The sequence below is a fragment of the Ochotona curzoniae genome, unplaced genomic scaffold (assembly GCF_017591425.1).
Source record: "Ochotona curzoniae isolate NIBS_2020 unplaced genomic scaffold, NIBS_Ocur_1.0 contig_293, whole genome shotgun sequence".
In the NCBI taxonomy this organism is placed as follows: Eukaryota; Metazoa; Chordata; class Mammalia; order Lagomorpha; family Ochotonidae; genus Ochotona; species Ochotona curzoniae.
Genome location: NW_024465655.1, coordinates 2,733,723 through 2,754,252, shown reverse-complemented (window position 1 = coordinate 2,754,252; position 20,530 = coordinate 2,733,723). Strand labels below are relative to the sequence as shown.

The window sequence follows — 20,530 nt, the reverse complement described above, 5'->3', positions numbered from 1 at the left end:
ATCTAGCTCTCAACTTGTGGCCTGGGAAAGCAGTCAAGGATGGCCCAGAGCCTTGGGACCCTGCACCAGCATGGGTGACCTGGAGGAAGTTCCTGGCTCCTGGGTTCAGATTGGCTCAGCTCTGGCCGTTGCGCTCACTTGTGGAGTGAATCATTGGACAGATCTTCTTCTCTGTCTCTCTCCTCTCTGTATATCTGAGTTTGCAATAAAAATAAATAAATCTTAAAGAAATAATACTCAACATCAATTTAATAAATAATTTTTTAACAGTGGCGTAAGTAGCTTAACTTTTAAAATGGGTTGCAAAAGTTTTTTTTAAAAGTACAGATACACATAGTTTTGTGTGTATTCAGTCATTTTCAGTGATTTATTTTTAAGATATTTACTTAAAATATCCTTGCATTCTCATTTAAGTAAGTAGTGAATATTTTAGAATAGTTATATACCCATTACATGTAATTACTAAAATTTTTTACTTATTAATATGATTTTGTATTTTTTCTTTTCATTAAGTTTGGGGTAGTGATAGGTGCCACATTTGGGAAAATATATCTTTCCTACATTCTGTCATCAAATAATACACCTATTTTTGAAGCATTCAGATTATTTAGAATTGTTAGTTTTCATTTTTATAGATTAGTGTAGGTGAATGAGCAGTTGAAGGTAGGTTAAAATTTATACTTTTCTCTCAGGCATAGTTTGGTTTAAGTCTGGAGGACATCTGAGTATTTATTAGCCAAAAGGTCTAAATTTCTTGTATGATTTATTACCCATATTATGTTTATGCCTAAATGTCAGTGCTGAATAGAACTATAATACTATTGAGAGGCAAATTCTTTACTAGATGAAATGGATATTACTGATTGTTATGGAAATAGTTTAAGGGACTGTTGAAATAAAATACTTTTAAAAGCCTTTTTTTCTTCATGGATTTTAGCTTCTAAGTTGAATAATAGATGCTAGATTGAATGAAGTTTTTGAGGATTGTATACAAAAATATGAGACAATATTTAGAATAGTAGACCTAGATCTTTAAACTATTGACAAGCATTAGATATTCTATCATTGGAGCCAGTTTAATTTTGTTAATTTTGTTATTAACTTATTAATTTGGTAACTTCTGTCTTCAGATGTTAGTATGTAACTTAAAATATTCCTTGTGCTATGACCTAAAATTTCCTTTAGAACATATTGAAAATCATCAGAGTGAAGAAATACCTATGAAGTCAGAAGGGACACGATTTGGAAATGAAATTGGGACACATCCACAGGAAGTCCCAATAAGGACTGAAGTATATCAAGGAAATGACATAACGACTTGCAGGTAATAAAAATCATATTGCCAGCTCCATTGGATGAAAAGTAAAATAGCCTTTGAAAGCAGAGTCATATATTACATGCTCAAATTTCTGTGATTACTGAATGTTTCTAATTTGTGATTAGATTTGCAAAAAAATTGATTTGCTCATTCATTTTTTTTTTTATGGTGGAATACTACTCACCCTTTGGAAAGGCTGAAATTCTACCATCTGCAACAAAATGGTCCCAAACCATTGACCATTATGCTCACTGCAAATAAGCCAGTACCAAAAGGAACATGTGCTTTTTCTGATATAAAGAAACTTTCATGCAACATAGATGGATAGTGTGGTATCAAAGAATCACTGTGAGCCCTGCATCTGGATCCAATCACAGTCATGCACTGCACACTGTTGTTTGGGTCAGACAGTATATATAGGGGTGGATCCAAAGGTGTAAATTACCTGGTGACATGATACCTATGTCCAATTATGTGTATTTTCATAATACTGTTCCATAGGCACAGAGATTCCCGCTTCATACCTCATTCTGAACTACTGTATTATAACAGTAGTGTCCTATAGCAACAATCACAAGTCTATGACTCTTCTATTTAAGTATATCTTGGCTTTGTAGGTATAGACAATGCTAGAAAATCTCGTATGCTATGGTCAAAATGTATTTAACATTTTCATTGTGAGTCCTCTTACTAGGGAGAAGAGGTGCATATTGGAAAGTATCTTTAATGATAAATATATGTATGTACATGTTTGCCTAAATATTGATCTGGGATTTTGCGTGCAGGTTGACATATCAGAGAGAATATGTGATGTTTGTTCTTTGGGGATTGACTTCACTGAGAATAATGGTCTCTAGCTGGGACCATTTTGCAGCAAATGGTAGAATTGATTCATTTCGGTGTCTGAGTATTATTCCATGTAGTAGATCTGCTAGCATTTCTTTATCCATCTTTTGAAAGGCATCTGGGTTGTTTCCATGCCTTCGCTTGTGTGGATCATGCTGCTATAAAGTTGCAGGTCACTTTTTCATATGCAGTTTTCACATTATTTGGATTTTTTTTTCAGTACTGGACTAGCTGTACAATATGGTAGATTCACTTTCAGTTGTCCTAATACTCTCCATACTGACTGACAAAGTGGTGGCACTAGGTTGCATTCCCACCAACGGTGAGACAGGGTACCATTCTTCCCACATCCATGCCAGCCATATTAATAGATTGACAAATGTAGTCCATTCTCACTGGTATTTGCTGGAATGGTAATGTGGTTTTTATTGGCATTTCCCTAGTAAATAGGGAGCAGAACCCTGTGAGCCTGTGCCACACTGGGGACCCTAGGATGGCATTGGAGGGCCATTCCCCATCCCCAGGTACTGAAGCAGTTGAGAGTATGGGTGTCACTTCCCTCCCACTCCCTGTTTTCCAAGACACAGAAAGTAGAAAAATTTTGAAACCATGGTCTGATCTACTTTTCCCTAATCCAGGACACTTCCCATCCTAATCGACTGTGTAAACAAAATAAGAAATAAAATGTATATAAAGAAAAAAAAAGAATTTATTTGCATTTATCATGATATAAGACCTGACTTAGTTTCTTGGATTCATATATATATATATATATACATCATTAACAATGCATATATACATTGTTTAGTGGATTGTAAAATTTTTGTCGTGCTGTCTCAGTCTTTAAGCAAGATCATTACATGTAAGTCCTAAGTATAGATTCTGGTACAATCTCAGGGCTTCAAAAGCCACTTATCATTGCAAGAAGTATGCACACTAATAAAAATAGTACTGATTATACTACTAACATAATTTACTTCAGGTGTAGTATGATTTTGTTACTTTCTGATCAGACCCAAAAGCCAACTCAAGACTTAAAACTGATTTAAAATGATTCATTTTCTTATTTGAAAATCGGCATTAGAGAGATGGAGAGGAACCTTGCATCTGCTGGTTGATACTGCACATTCCTGCAGCAGCCAGTGCTGTGCCTGGCTGAGGATCTGCATGTGGGATTCCCACATCATTAACCACCAATCTAAAATGACTGAAACATGGTTTGTTGTGGCTGACTGCTGTGTAACAAATATAATGCTGCTTTATATAGGAAGTCTGGATAAATGTTATGCCTTCTCATAATTTCATTTTTTTACCTTTTAAATCTAATTTCTACATAAAATTCCTACATAAAACTTTGGCATCTGTTGTGATAGCAGTAGTATTTTAGATGGTTTGCATTAAAATTTGAATTTATAATGTTAAATACTACACCAGGAATGTTTATATAGCAGTTTTATGTTGTGTTTGTAATGATAAGTACGAAAATACTTTTGCGAATCACCAATTTTGATATAGTTAAGCAATAAAGTTCATTGTTTTATCATGTGTTATTAAGGGAAATATGTAATATTTTGCTTAAGGGAATTAATGACAGAGGAAAATTGCCAACTAAGGAAGGAAGATCATCTTTTCAAAGTGGATGATACTCTTAAGTGTGAAACAGAAGCGATCAACGTCTATCGGTATTAAATGCTTTTTCTTTTGTGGGTTGGAGAGTAGCTAAAAGCTCACCACGAGAAAAAATCAGAGAAAATGCACAGTTAATATTACTTGGATAGGTATATGAGATTTTTTAAAAAATTTATTCCATTTTCTTGGAAAGGCAGATTTACAGAGAGGAGATAGAAGGAGAAAAGATCTTTCATTGGCTGGATCACTCAAGTGGCTGCAATAGCCAGAGCTGAGCTGATCCAAATCCAAGAGCTTTCTAGGTCTTCCACATGGTTGTAGGGTCCCGAGGATTTGAGCCACCCTCCTTTTCCAGGCCACAAGTAGGGAGCTGGATGGGAAGTGGAGCAGCTGAGATAGGAACTGGTGCCCATATAGGATCCCTATGATTTGCAAGGTGAAGATTTAGCCATCACACTAGGCTGTTTAAAAGTCTCTTTTCATGTATTTATTTTATTTGAAAGTTAGAGGTACAGAAAGACAGATAAAAGAGATTAGCTTGGCCACATGACCAGAAGTAGAGCTCCTGTAATCTGAATGGGGTGCCTATATGAGATTATGGTGCCTCAAACATAGATTTATCCCATTTTGCCACTGAGCCAGCTTTGTTTACAAGACTTTAAGTCCAGCTTTAACCTTGGATCCTCCTTCAGTTGACCCAAGGAAATAATGTAAAAGCTATAGACAAAAGGCAAGGTTCAGCTGTACATGAATAGTTGTGCATCACACAAAAAGCAAAGTTGGACTTTATCTGATTTAGCTTGTTAGTCTTTTTAATTGATTCATGTGTTTGAAAGGCAGCAAACAGAAAGATGAGAAACATGGAGCAAGGAACAATTAGAGAAAATGAATGAATGAAGCTTTTATCTGCTGACTCATTCTCAATGACCACAGCTGTGGGTGGGACAGTATGAAACAAGGAGCCAGTAGCTTGCTGTGGGTCTCCTACATGGGCCCAAACACGCAGGCCATTTTTCTCTGCGTTCCCAGGCACATTAGCAGGGAGCTTGATAATGTGGGGCAGCTGGAACTTAAATGAGTGCCCATGCAAGATGTGGGTGATGCGATAGCAGCCTTTAACCACCTTGTCACAGTGCTGTCCCCATCACTTTAATCTTGCAAAGGTAATGAATAACATTTGCCAAATAGAGGACATTGACTTCCTATGATCACATTAAGATGTCAGATGTCTGAATAAGCCTCCCATGATCATACTTAAAGCAGATATACACACAGTCTAAATCTTGGGATGATCTTTGTTTCAGGAGTGCCTAAATACTAGAATATTAACATCAGATCATGCTTTTTAAAGAACGTGATAGTTCCTCATGTTTATTTCTCAATATGTATAGTTTGGGGAGTTTTGCCCCCTAGAATAGAAAACTCTTGATGTAAATAATGTTTTATGAGTGCCCTGTGTATTGTGCTTATACATTAATGTCAAAATAATTTTTCTTCCTAGCTGGAGAATCAAAGTCCTTGAACAAGAATTGGAAAGAACAATCGATTACTTTCAAATACAGGTGTGTGTGATGTGTGCATGCACATGTGTGTACCATTCATTATTACCAGGTGCAGGTGTGTGTACATGAATGCATGTACCATTCATTATTAACCAGGAACAAGTATGTGTGTAAACACGTACATGTATGTACCATTAATTGTTAACAGGTATAGGTGTGTGTCTCTGTGGAACATTCAGTATTACCACGTATGACACATGTGTGTGCATGTATGAGCATGTGTGTACCACTCTTTATCATCAGGTACAGGGGTGTGTGTCAAGTACAGGTGTGTGTGTGCACATGTGCATGCATGTACCATTCTTTATAATCATGTTTAGGTATGTGTGTATGTGTGTGCAAGCACATGCATAGATGTAGGTCCTAACACCTGAGTGTTGAAATTGAATTGAAAGAGAAAATGAATTTCTCCATCCGTTGCACACTTTTGTTTAGAATGTCACATGTGGCTAAGACATTTCAACAGTTTCAGGATTTCAAAGAGCTTGACACAAGACTTCTTAGGTATCATGTCTCCTGCCTTGTTTTAAAAGTACATTAGATTTCACAAATGAAAATTATTGACTGAAGAACCTAAAGTGGAAGTGTATTACTTATATTTTAATTGTCTTCACATATTCCTATAATATGTGATGTGTACATGAAAATTTGCATCAATATTATTGTTAGTGATGTTAGTGATGTTTGAAATAGTTTTGACTTTTTGAGTTATTTCCTAAGCAAATGATAGGTACGTTTTTATATAAGAAAAGTATACATTTAAAATATTCTGTTTTTCAGATTATTTATTTGAAGAAAAATGCAAATGATACTTGGGTAAGTTTCAAATTCCCTTAAAGCTTTTTAACTTTTATCAATCAAGTTATGATTTTACTTCTAGAAGATAATACTGAGCAACTAAATTGAAGAAAATAAATTGCTATGTAAAAGGATCACTTTATTTTAATTACTCTTCTTGTGATAATAAACACTTTGACCATTCCATACAGTCTGGTTTTAACGCATTGTTATTTTGAAAGGAACCTATACTGTCCGCAAGGGTCAGAAGGATGTGATGTGCATATACAGATATCATGGTCACAGATTCACATTGTTGGGGCATTGGATTGCCCCTTGTTATTTATGAAAGAAAAAAAGTTCTCTGAGTCATTTTAATCATTTGTAAACAATGGGGTGGATAAAGTGCTAACTAAGCCCCTTCTACTTCTAAAATTCAGAGTTCTTTAAATATTTATTGAATTACTCACTACGTATTAAGAAGTGTGTGATTGTGAACACTGGTCTGTGCTGCAGAGAAACTGCATGAAGTTATGAGATGTCTTTTGGGGAGTCCCTGACACAGAGGAGGAGGCTACTTTTGTGCCTTTTGATGTTTTAGGCACTATACTTGAAAATATTGTGAAATAACATCCATTAAGTCTACTTAATAACTGTGAAGTAGATTTTATTGTTACAGATTTTATAGATGAGACAACAGCCCAAGGTCACGTTATTAGGAAGTGAAAAGCAGAGATTGCAATCCTGATCTTTCCGAGCCTAAGTCTTGTATATTTTCTATCACTTTACTTTGATTTTATTATTTGGTGTGTGTGACTTTATGTTAAAAGACATAGAAAGTGTGCCCTCTAGATCTCAATGAAGCAGTATTTGCCACATCCAATAGAAATAGCATGTACTTACTGAAAGTTCAGACCAGGGCAGTTGTCTGACCTAGCATTTTGGATGCCAGCTAGAATGCCTCCATCGCATACAGGGTATTTCGGTTGAACTGCTCTAACTGCAGCTCCTTCAATTTCCTTACTTCCATCTTTGCCCTGGCCCAGTTCCAGCTCATGTTGGATTTGGGAAGTGAAGCAGAGTAAAGGAGTTTATTCCATCGATCTGCCTCCCCATATAAATGAATATGGCAACCCAAATTCAGATGATGTACAAAGCATGTATTTACACACATTTTCAAAATATTTCTAAGATTTGTTTACTTATTTGAATGATAGAGGGGAATGCAGAGAGAGACATTGAACATTCTTCCATCGGCCGGTTAACTGTCCAAAATGGCCACAGAATGTGTCCAGATCTGATTGTATCCAGGATCTAGGAACTCCCCATGCAATCTCCTGTGTGGTTGCAATGAGCCATCATTCCTCGCCTCTAGATCACGTTGGCAGGAAGCTCTGTATGACACTTAGAGTAACTGTGACTTGAACCAAGCACTCTGTTATGGGATGTTGGCTCTAGTCCTGTGGTGCCATAAAGATTACCAAAAGCTCATATGAGCATTTCACAAAAAGTGGAGTACATTATATCCTATCTTTGTAGCCTTATTTCTTAATGTGTTACAGGTATATTTTTGCCTTTCTAAAACTGTTTTCATTATTATTATTATCACTTTATGCTACAATTCCATAGTCCCTGGGATTTTCCTTACTCCTTCCCCAAGTTACCTTCCCTACTGGGTTCCCCTATATTATTACCATAATACATAATACATAAACAATCATATGTCCATCATTGTGGGCATGGACCACGGCAAAGAGCCCAACTTTGTAGCCTTATTTCTTAATGTGTTACAGGTATTTTTTGAAACAAATATTTCATAATTTATTTTAAAAAGTCATGTTTAATTAACCTGTTTGTTTTTTCATTCTTTCCCTTATAATTTCAAATAATTTTGGTTCCACATATCAATATTTCAATAGTTTATTTTAGTGATTATCTTGGCATAATTTCTTAGTAAAAATTTGTTATATGTAGGAATAATATTCACACACAAGCATTTTTGTATGATGGCAAGGTTTGCAAATAACTGATTCATTTTGTAAATATTTATGTGGTTTACTCTTTGTCCAAGCTATTTCTGCCATGCAGTTCAGTTTTTAATAAATATCAGAGTAATTACTTTTATTTTTTAAAAATGCAGACTAACTTCTTTTTCTTTGTAATAAATTATAAATTAAGTGACTTTACCTATGCTTATGTGATAAGCCTAGTGAATCATATGGTTTTCCCAGTCCGAAATTTCACAAAATGATTGCAAATCATCTGGAGATCTCTCAGAATGAGGTTAACCTTTCCACATGAATAGTTGTGATTATTGCATGCTGTTGATATTCACTAGGTTGTGCAAGCTTTGTTCTCTGTAACATTTGATTTTATCTTTACCTCTTACTGAATAAAATGGGATATGATTTATGCAGCGCCATGAACTTACTGGAAGGGCAACATGCATTGATAATTTCATCTATGTTTAAAAAAATAGCATTTAGCCACATGCTGCTGAACTGTTTTAGACCTTTATGGTTTCACAGAATCATAGTGAATTTTCTGTAGAGATGATGGCCTTGAGGCAACTATGCAAAGCTGCCATGTGTAATGATTCTGAGTCTGTGTTGCAGTTGCCTGAGGCTTGCATCCTCCCACATTGCCCTTAGCATATTACTTGACTAATCAAACAGTCCTCCATCTCACATCAGAGAGCAGCATTCATTGGCAAGTGCACAAGTCATCTCCAGTTTTAGGCCCATGTCATCTGCTTACCTGAAATATTTCCTTTTCTAAAAGATCCTTCAATTCAAAATGTTTTATCTGCATTTCGTTATAGTGGATGCATACATTGACAGTGATATGTGTATGCTCTGGAATGTTCATGCTCATTTTCATCTAACATTTGTCTGCATGTTTCTCCATCTTTTGTTATTTTTCAGTGGGCAGCTCGGTTTGCCGAGAGAGAACTCCATAACTTTAAGAAAGAAAATGTATATAAAAGCAAAAAGTAAGTTTCTTAGTGGTAACACTTAACAACTTTCAGCTCTTTTATTGTTACTTTCTTAATTAGGTAATATTATAGGGATAAATAATGAAATTTCAGTGAATCCAGCATGTTTCACTGTGAAGTATTTACTCATTTTGACCCTTGTTTTAAATACTTAGGTCACTGACATATAATTTGAAAGAAACTTCACAGATTTTTATGTATGCTTTTATGTTTTTCAGTATTTAATATGAACTGAGCTAGTCATCTAGTCTAGGATTACTAATTAAGAATCATGCTTAAATCTCCAGACTGAACAAGTATCTTTGCAGTGAAAAAGGCAAAAATGAAGAAGCTTCAGGAAAAACTTACGATAATGACTGAAATGTATAAAGAAAATAAAATAAAATGTCACCAGTGACAAGGATTATATGACAAGCTGCACTGGATGGCAAGAAAGCTAGAATTCAAAGCCTAAGCATATATTTCATGTTCAGTCGCTGTGATCACTGGATATTCACAATTCATGATTCATTTATAAAATATTATTTGTTCTTAAATACTTTCCTCAAGAAAGTGTTGAAAGTAATATTAGACATTCTAAGCTATTACACAAATCATGTATCATTATCATGTGACTCCTCAGTGTAAGATCACCTTAAATTAGATCATAATTGATGCTATCTGACTGGGTCAAGGGATTCAGTTCCATTCAATTTTGCGTGCATCCACCTCTAATATGTATAAAGCTGACACTTCTCCTTTGTGCTGATTGCTCCTGCTCAGGTATTCTATGTCTTAGTTAAAGATTCATTTGTCTAGTTGATCAGGGTGACTCCTCAAGCTATACTTGACATCAGCGCTTTATGACATTTAAAATGCTAGAGAGGAACTTCTTATTAAAGAAGATTTATTTTGCCTAATGGGGTGGAAATACACTGTCCAAAATTGAGTGGCCTCATGGGTTCTGGCTTGGTGATGGTGGAGAACAGTAGAAAGACCATTTATCATGGAGTGGGCCAGGAATCAGAGAGAGACTGGAGACACTCTGCTTCTATAACCTGCTCTCTCTACAGACCTGTCTTGTTTTGGCAACTGTTCAGTGACCTACAACCTCTCTTTAGGTGCAACTATCTTCTAGATGATATGATTTGATCCTGCCTCCACCACCAATGAGCTATCATTAATCATTAGCCTTTCTTCTTTGAAAATAAGATTGATTGAATTCAGGGAGGCAAATAATAACATTTTTACTCATTTTATAAATGTATTTTGACCATTTTTGTGGTTTCTGTTCTCTTTTTATGTGTTTATTTGGAGATTCCCAGAGCCGCCCTCCTTCCTCTCTCCTTATTCTCCCCCATACCATTTTCTCCTATATTATAATAGTATTACACTTTAGCAACAGTCATGAGTGCATCATTTGTTATTGAAGTGTATCATGGGATTGTAGGTATAACTATTGATATAGAATCTAGTATCAGACTGTCAAGGTGTACTTGACAGCCTTACTTGGAGTCCTCCTTTCAGTTGGGAGTAGAGACGCAAACCAAAACATATCTTACATTACTGGTGTGCTATCCTCCATTGTAAAATTTATCTATGAGAATATATGTATATACTTTTTTACCCATATTTCTATTCTCTTTTGTATTTTGTGTGAGTGTTTCTCATCAGAGAAACATATTATTTATTTTGGGGGTAGACTGGCCTATTGCACCTATCATAATAGTATGTATTTACAAATGGCAGATTGGTACAAATGGCTCAAGTTCATTGTTATAGTTGTTGTGCGATATTCCAAAAAGTAGAAGCACCACGTTGTTTTTGTTTTGCATAACCAATTCCACTTTTAAAAGGATATCTGGATTGTTTGCATTTCTTTGCTATCGTGGATTGTGCTGCTGTAAATATAGGTATGCAGGCCACTTTCTCATATTCAGATTTCAATTCCTGTGGATATATTCCCCGAAGCGGGATACTCAATCATGTGGCAGATCGGTTTCCACTTGGCAAAGCACTCTCCATACTGATTTCCATAGTGGCTGGACAAGGTACTCTTCCCACCAATGTGGAGCAGGTGTGCCTTTTCCCTCATTCCTATGAGAGGTGATATTAGTAGATTTCTGTGTGTGGGTCTTTCTCACTGGAGTGAGGTGGGACCTCAGTGTGGTTTGCATTTCTCTAATGGCTATGGAGCCTGAGTGCTTTTTCATAAGTCTGCCAGCCATTTGAATTTATCCTCTTGACAAATTCCTGCTCATGTCCTTCATCCATTTCTTAATGGAGTTGTTTGTTTGACTGTAGTTTGAGTATCTGAAGCTCTCAGTAAATCTTGAATGTTATTCCACTATCTGTTGTATATCGTGCAAAGAATCTTTTTTTTTCCCATTTGGTTGGTTTACAGACTGTTTTTCTCCACACTCCCCACTATTATTCTGGTGTAATCCATTACCACTTATACCTGAGCCATTCCAGTAGCTTCATGAGCTCTTACCATTTGCATTGTTGCCTTCAAAGAATCATTCCCTGGCTACCTAATTAAAACATGTGAAACCCCTTTCCCTATTCTATCTTTTATATTTTTTTCATAGCCCTTATCATTTTTGTTTGTTGCCCTTATTGTCCTGTGATTCTTTTTTAAAAGCATTTTCACATTTAAGGTAAACATCATGAGTGAATGGTGTTCTCCTGTTCGTGTCTAAAGCTATGCAAGCCTGAATACATGTGAGACTGAAATCAGAAACCCAGAGCTGCTTTCAGAGCTCCCAGTTGGGTGCAGGAGCCCATCTACCTAAGTACTCTTGTGCTGCTTTCCAGGCTGCATTAGCAGGGAGCTTTGTTGGAGACCTGGGAGCAGCCAGGTCTTAAACAAGCACCCGTATGGAATGCTGGTGTCACAGGCAGAGGCTTAACATACTATATACCACAGTGCCAGCCGCAGAAATTTCAATTATGAACTATTTCTGTAGCTTGTGTTTTTTATCATAAAGGGCAATAAAATACAACAGTTTGATGCTTCATTAGTAAATTAATGAAGGGTATTCCTGGCTAATTTTTACTTTCTGTTTTAAAAAAAAAAATTTCTGCTTGGTAACATTTGTAATATAACATCACTGCTAACTCGTGATTTATTAAGCATACATTTCCAGCTGAGATTGAGCAGGGCGAAATAAGTTTCAGTTCTCATTGTATAAGCAAGTGTCTAATACACAGTATGTATTGTGCCACATTTTGGTGGTCGTTAGTTAATTAGCTACTTACTGTGATGCCCAAGCATAGTACTGAAATGTCTTGCACTGTCCTACGCGTAAGCAGGATACTATGGTTTTTCTTTTTTAAAGAGAATGTATTTGTGTCAGATAAATTTTGTTTTGGCATTAATTACAGTGCTATCGACTCTGAGCCCAATGTTAATAAGTCAATAATACTATATTAAATGAATCAAAACTAAAGCAAACCTAGAATATAGTAAGTATTGGTTGACTGATGAAAGTGTTTTGTTATAAACTAGCGGAAATGTTGCCTTGTGTTTTCCTTAGAAGTAATGATACACCATTTAACACTTCAGGATTTTTTCACTGATAAAATATTTTCTTAATTCCTTTTATGCTCTAAAGTTAGACACCAGGGAACACAGAATTACTGAGAGAAAGACAAAGAAATTTATCAAAAGAGACAAAGGAAAATGAACTAGATGCTGGTTCATTCCACAAAAGTCTGCAAGGCCACAGAGCTTCTCCCAGACAGAGATCTGTTTACTGTTTTCCTCCTAGGATAGCTGAAACAGTCAGGGCTGGGGCAGAGCACACAAGCTTCATCCTGGTCTCCCGTTTGGGTACTAGGCATCTCAGATATCAGGTACCCTCCTTGCAGAGCTGATTTAGTCATTAATATGAGTATCTGCAAGGCGTATGAGCAGCTTATGTTAAAATCTCAGGGCTCTATAAGTACATACTATTGCAAGTAGTATGCACACTAATAGAAACAGGCAGTACCTATTATACTACTAGCAAAATTTACTTTGGTTACAGTATGATTTTGCTTCTTTCTGATTTGAACCAGAACCCAACTCAAGACTTAAAACTGATTTAAAAAGTTTTATTCATTTACTTATTTGAAAATCAGCATTAGAGAGAGGGAGAGGAACCTTGCATCTGCTGGTTGATGCTTCACATACCTGCAGCAGCCAGCCTTGCGCCTGGCTGAGGATCTGCATGTGGGATTCCCACATCATTAACCACCAATCTGAAATGACTTAAACATGGTTTGTTGTGGCTGACTCCTATGTATTAAATATAATGCTGCTTAATATAGGAGTCTGGGTAAATAGTATTTATATGAGCTATTTCATTTATTTTACCTTTTTAAATTGCATTTCATTTTGTGACACAATTTCTAAGGCTCTGGGATACCCCTAACCCCTCCACATACACATACCCTTCCCCAGGGTGGATTCCTCCACCATTTTGCAGTAATAGAAAAATCCAGTCAAGATTCTTTCATTGCAAGCATGTACCATGCATATAGAGTCCAGCATCTTATTGTCCATATAAATTCAACAGTTTCTTGGGGAGACCATCTCTCGTCAGAACGTAGAGCTGGCAGAATATCATCCCGATCAATTAAAGACACAGCATAATAACAATAATTTACAACATTATGGAGTTAATTGACATGGTATTGAGTAACCAGTATGTTAGAAGATGCAGGTTTTTAACCACATCCTGTGATTACTTCATTGACATTTCTATTTTAGTTTATACACAGCTGGCTGCTATACACCTTAAAATGGCTATAGGGTACTATTCAGCTGTCTCATGTCTATTTTCATTTTAGTATTTAGCAGTTTATAGTGTTGAAGCATAATTTTTACTGAACTTGGCAGATTTTAGATAGTCTAAACTGGCTTATAACTCTAACAAGCCATATGTCAACAGTTGAGGTACAGAACACTTTTAGGAGGGGTGTACAGAGAAATCTTCAATACCTTAGTGAGGAGTAACTTATCTTTGTGTCCTACCTAGTAAGGTATATGCGAGTCCTAGCTGACCTTTTCCTGTCTGGTTCTAAGCTTTCCTTGTTTTTCTCTGACTATCTAATCTAATTTTGGGGGGAAGTAGCTCCAGAGCGATCTTGATGATCATTGCAAGAGAGGATGGGGATCCAAAGCTGGAACTAAGTAAGGAGCAGAGAAAGCTCCCTTCTTGAGGTTTGAAGGGCATTTACTATTCTTCTCTTTCTGCGGACTGCTTAGGGCTCCTGGCTATTGTTCCAATGACATTAGATCCAGTGAGGAAGGATCTGGGCATCTTCCATCCCATGTGGGAGATCTTGGCCTGTGAGGATGGAGTTATTGCCCTACGAAGGCAGTCCAATTCCCCGTGGTCTCTTTGGCAGTTGGGATATAGCTCTTGGTGCCTATACTGGTAGTCCTTGGTGAGGATCCAGGAGTCTCCAGGGTTGGTATACAAGCCTTCTCCTGTCCACCTGCTCCACTTTGGGGTCTCCCCCAACCCCTGCTTTGTGCATTTGTCTTCCTGTTAAGAGGTTGTCAGGATCACTCTTGATTCCTCCTGTATGTCTTTGTGGTTTTGCTGATGTCTAATGCTGATTTGAGTCTGTTATCTAGAAGTTATCTGTTATATTCATTTTTTTTTTACCTTTTCAATCTTATTTCTGTGCCAAATTCATTCACAAAACTCTGGAGACTGTTGTGATAGCAGGATTATTTTAAGAGATGTTGCTTTGAAATTTGAGTGTGTAATGTTAATTCTACATCAGAAATGCGTGCATATTAGTTTTTCATGTTGTGTTTGCAGTTGTAATTGTGGATATTTTTTTATGGGAGACTCCAGTTTTGATACAGTTAAAACACTATAAGTCTTAATGACATGCCTTGAATGTTTTATAAATTTTCACTTTTGCTTTAAGGAACCTGCTGATCGAGGAACACTGCCACATAGAGGAAAAAACCATCTCAATTGTTGATGCAAATTTCAAATCTACAAGAGGAGTTGACTTATATTGGTATTAATGCTTTTTCTTTTGTGTCCTGGAGAATAGCCAGAAAAATATTTAAGCAGCCTAATATAAGGAGCATATTTTGCTACTTTTAAATTCCAAGTTCTTGTTATGAAATTCCATACAAAACCTTAAAAGGAAAAACAATACCCTTATGCATGTGATTTTTAATCTCATGTTTGAATATGGATCAGTCTTACCTATTACATCAAGGAATTTATGAATAGACACTTATTTCGTTTTTACTCTTTAGTTCCAATGGAGAATAATGTGTAGGACATGAAGGAATCCAGCAGTTATGTTATAAAGGAATGTATGAGCCATAATTAGTATTATTTGTATAGGTTTATAAGAGAGTAAGTTTAGTTTTTACCTTGGAGCTTTCCTTTCTTGGCCAAAGGGGATACTGAAAAGCCTAAAGACAAAGGGTAAGATTCAGCTGTATTTGCATACTTGGAGTACTTCATTATATGTCAGGAAGTGTAAGGTTGGGTTGGGTCTTATTTTAATGAAGGAAGTAGCTGATTTCTTTTTGATTTATTCACTTGAAAGACAGAACAAAGATAGAACCTGGAGGTAGGGGTAGAGGAATACACACACAAGCACACAGAATGAGAGAGAGTGACACTTCCATTTGCTGATGAACTCTCCAAATGGTCACCACACCCAAGGCTAGGTCAGTCTGAAACCAGGAGCCAAAAGCTTCCTTTGGAACTCCCCCGTTGATACAAGGGCATGAGCAGATAGCCAGCATCCTTTACTTTTTCAAGCACATTATCGCAGTGCTGGATTGTATGTGTAGTAGTAGCTAGGATTATCAGGTATCCATATAGTTATCAGGTGATGTAGGTTGCCCTCGGTGCCACAGCTTCAGTCCCATATGGGTAGTCTGATAAGATATGTAATTTTGTGAGGGAAAGAATTCATTTCCTATAGCCACTTAAACATTATGAATATCTGGATGAATCTTCCATCATGTACTTACAATACCGTATGAAATATTGTTTTAGGAAAGTTTAATGAGTAGAATTTACATTAGATGAAGAAAAAATGAGAATTCTATTTGATATTTCTCAGCATGTGCAGTTTTTGTTATTTGTTCCAGGAAATAGTGTGTTCTTGATGTTGTAATGTATATTTTTAAAGTAGAGTATATTATTTTATTACAGTGATTACATATGAATAATTGAAAATTTATATCTTCTAAACAGTAAAAAAGCCAAAGATACTGAAGGAAGAGTGCAAAGAACCACTGTTTATTACCAAGGAAGGGTAAGTGTGTGTGTGTGTGTGTGTGTGTGTGTGTGTGTGTGTGTGTGTGTGTGTTCAGTGTGTGAGTGTGTTGTGCATGTTTAGGTGTGTGTGTAAATATTTATTGTAACCTGTGTCTTTATGTAGAATGGAAAGGGAAAAGTGATTCCTTTACTAGTTTTATGTCTTTCTTGAAGTGTTACATGTGGTATTCAGTCATTTCCATGTTCTCAGTGCTTCAAAGAATATGTAATAAAAAAATCTCATGTCACCATGCCTCCTGTCTTTGGTAAAAGGAATTACATTGCAGAAATAAAAATAGATTCTAACTCACCAGTTGGGTCTCGTATTCAGCCAGGCTAGTTATCTGTTCATTGACAGTTCCTTTTGTGGCTGATTACTGACAAGGGAACATAAACTAAAAGTGTATGAATTACAAATTTTAGCTGCTTTTAGTGATGATGTGTCCATGAAATTTTGCATAAAGTTGTCTTTACTGACACAAAATGTGTGTGGAATATTTCTTAGCTTGTGAGTTACTTCCTATGTGAAAGACAGGATGTTCTTTTTGTTTAAGAAAACTAATTTTCAAGCATTCTGTTTTTCAGGTTATTCATTATAAGAAAAAAGCCCACCAAAATTGGGTAAGTTTCAAATTGCCTTAAAGATTTTTCTATTTCTTAAAATAAATTCTGCTTTTCCTTCAGGAAGATAATGCTGGGGAGTTAAATTTATGAAAAAGATAGTATATAAAAACCAATAGTGGTATTACATTCCATTTGGAGAAATAATACATTATCAAATGGTGGTTATTTCCACAGTCTTCTTTTAGCATTTTTCTTCCTCAAAAGTAGCCTAGAAGAGGGTAAGAGGGTTAGAGAAACTTGGTGCATATGCTCATGTTTATGTATTTACATTTTGGGACATTGGATTGCCCCTTGTTATCTAGAGGAGCCAGAAAGGTCTCTGGATCATTTTACTCAATTGTCAAACAAATTGGATTGGAAAAAGAGCTAGCTAAAGCCCTTTCTAGTTCTAAAATTGAGGGTTCTATTAAGTGATTCTCAGTGTTGGTAGGAATTAAGGAAAGGGTCATCCGGGGAACTAGTTGTCTGTGCTGCAGAGGAACTGCATGATGAGGAAGTGAAGTGGCTGTAAGTTTGAGCAGTTAGAAGGAAGAGCAGAGATGGAGCTGTTGACAGTAGCTGTCCACTGGGAGTGCCTGTCACAGGGAGGTGGAGACAGCATTCAGGGATGTTTGTCAAGTGCTTGACACTGATAAGCATGAAGTCAGTGTTAACTGGTGTTACCATTGCTATTACAGTGAAGACAGTGAAGACTTGTAGATGTTAGGGCAGTCAGAGAGGAGCATAGAATGAGAGAGTGGTATATTGAATGTCAGGTCCCACCCCTTTCTGACATTCTGTTTGTTTTGATTTCAAGAGTTCAAGTGAAGATTCATTAGTGAATTAGCTAGGATCTTTATAGATTCAGTTTTCTTCACCATTTCACACCACTTTCTAAATACTTACGCATGTTAATTTTTAAAGATGAAGAAGCTTTTTTTTTTTAAAATTCTTGTTATACTAGGCAAAGTACTTGAAAGTATTTTGTACATATAGGTATGAAATCCATTTAATAACTGCAATTGGATTTTATCATTACAGATTTTATAAATGAGAAAACAACCCAAGGACACATGATCATTCAGATTCTTTTACAGTTTCTATTAGTTTGCATTGAATATTTGTTTAGTGTGTGTGACTTTGTGTTCAAACATATAAAAAGTATGTTCCCTACTTGTGGCCTAGAAAAGCAGTGGAGGTTGTCCCAGTGCCTTGGGACTCTGCACCCACATAGAGGACTGTGAGGAAGCTCCTAGCTGCTAGCTTCAGATCAGCTCAGCTCTGGTCACTGTACCTCTTAGGAAGCAAAACCATGGATAGAAGATCTTTTGTTCTCTGTTCATTTCTCTCTGTCAATCTGTCTTTCCTAGAACATTAAATAAAACTTTGAAAGTATCTACACATTTGATGAAACTTGCTTTGTTTCCAGTTTTTTACCTGTGTAATTTCAACTGTTACTTTCTTCATTGACCACTTCCTTGTTCCATCCTTTTGGATTAACTTTATTTCCTTTAAACTTGCATAGTAGTCTCTTTCATGGTCTGCGGTGAATACACTGTTCTTTACTGAGGTCATTTAAAATGTATTATTCACATACACAAAGTTAAGAAATGTCATATATTTCACATGCATGATTTTTAAAATATGCTTTCTACATTATTCTTTTCCCTCTCTCCTTCCTACTTTGTTATTTTTGTTTTAGTTTTTAAAATTATATACTTTCCATTTTCTTTACAATCATATGCTTTACCTTTCCTTCGTTAATTGAATAATTCAATCTATAATAGTTAGAAAATTAATGTTCTTCAGAAGAATAAATGATAGTGTTCTTCAGCCATAAATGATAGTGAAATAACAAAATATTTAATGTATTTGTTGCACTCTGCATATTTTTATGCAAAATTAGGGAAAGAATAGATGTCTTTTGGCGACTGACATAACAAGTAAGCGTAATGGTCACCAATTCCATAATATTGTGAAAGACAAAGTTTACTTTAATGTGTGAATACTGTTCCATTATACATGCGTGTGAAATGAGTATAAAGTCTTGAGAAACAATTAGGTGGAGAAAGATAAGGAGAAAGAAGTGGAAAAAGAACGAGGCAGGGAGAGAGAAATGGCATGCAAAAGTGAAGTCATTATTTGGTTTAGTTCTCTGAAAGCTAATCTACTTGTGCAGTTTTCTGAGACTACTGAAGCTCAGTTTGGAACTCAGTCCATGTCTTTCATGCAGGTGGCAATGGATCCAGATGCTTAATCCATTGCCACTAGTTTCCAGTGTTTGCTTGTTCAAGAAGCCAGAACCAGGAGATGGAACCGTAAACTGAACCCAAGTTCTCTAAAGTGGGACATGGCTGTCTTTACTGGCAGCTTGCCTTCAACACCCAACAACAGCAGCCCTTACTGTGATCATTCTTTGTGTCTTTACCCTGAGTTTCAAGTTCCATTAGTGAGCGGATGTCCCTGTTTCCTTAGCAGACCTCTCAGAAGGCTTTATAGGTGTGAGTGCTCAGTGTTTGATATAGTCATTGGCTGAAATTTGTCTTAACCTTTGAGAATAAGCTGTAGACTCAGAAGTAGGTGGGCAGTTCATGTGGCAGTAAAGATGCTACTTAGGATACCTGGTCCTCAGTTGGGCTGCCTGGCTGTGTGCCAGATGAGGCGTCAACAGGTGTATGGAATAAGTCTTCCATTGCCATTCAGATAAAAGAGTAAAAGAAGTCTTAACTATTGGCTGTGACTTTGTATTTATTTATTTTTGGCACCATGTCTTTGATATTAGTAGTGTGTTGCCTATATAGTTTTTTGCCTTCTAATTATCAAGTAGATATGTTACAGTATTATGCAAAACATTCAGAAATAGTTTTGTTTCCGCATTAGTATTCATTCAAAAACTGGGTGATTTTAATAACAGGATCATTGTGACATAGTTTTTCAGAAAAAATGATGACGTCATTTTGTGTTGGGGAAAGATTTTTATATGTAATCTTTTTGGATGGAAAGCACTACAAATAATTTGTGAATATTTGATCTATTCTTTGGCTGAGTTACTTTCAACAACTTGATGAATCATAAGTTAACAAATTTCATGTGTGTGCTTATATGCATAAAAATTTGAACTGTGTGATTTTCAGTTGTATATTACAAAAGTATGTACGAAGTGATTTTATCGACCTTTATATGATGAACTGGTGGGTTTTGATAGTTTGGTTAGTCAAATTTTCTAAGTAACTGCTGCATCTAACCTCTGTATTCCTCAGAATACATTTAACTTTTCCATGTTAATTTTTTGTGGTTATTGAATATGGTTGAAAGTTACCATGTTTTATAATTTGTTTTGCCAGTAACATACTGAATTTTATCTTTTGTGAAATAAATGGATGAATATTTACACTACAGTGAGTTTTTTCTAAAAATGATAGCCTTGAGGCAAATAAGCAAAGCTGCCATTGATAATGACTCTGAGTCTCTATTTGCATTGCCATAGCTCATGGAATATTTCTTGATTAATCAAACATCCTTCATC

General features: G+C 36.0%; 1 protein-coding gene and 1 long non-coding RNA gene across 2 annotated transcripts; both read left to right on the top strand.

The window, feature by feature from the left end:
- Nucleotides 1–1,185: 1,185 nt before the first annotated feature.
- Nucleotides 1,186–8,783, top strand: LOC121155638 (melanoma inhibitory activity protein 2-like; the record flags this gene model as incomplete). The annotated part of the gene is made up of 5 exons (XM_040979079.1): nt 1,186–1,324; nt 3,745–3,846; nt 5,295–5,355; nt 6,136–6,171; nt 8,661–8,783. Coding segments are annotated over 5 exons (461 nt in total), but the record flags the coding sequence as incomplete, so codon positions are not given.
- Nucleotides 8,784–9,056: 273 nt separating this feature from the next.
- On the top strand, nt 9,057–17,014 carry LOC121155645. The gene is made up of 4 exons (XR_005883694.1): nt 9,057–9,124; nt 15,038–15,133; nt 16,339–16,399; nt 16,987–17,014. It is a non-coding gene; the product is annotated as an uncharacterized LOC121155645 (long non-coding RNA).
- Nucleotides 17,015–20,530: the final 3,516 nt, after the last annotated feature.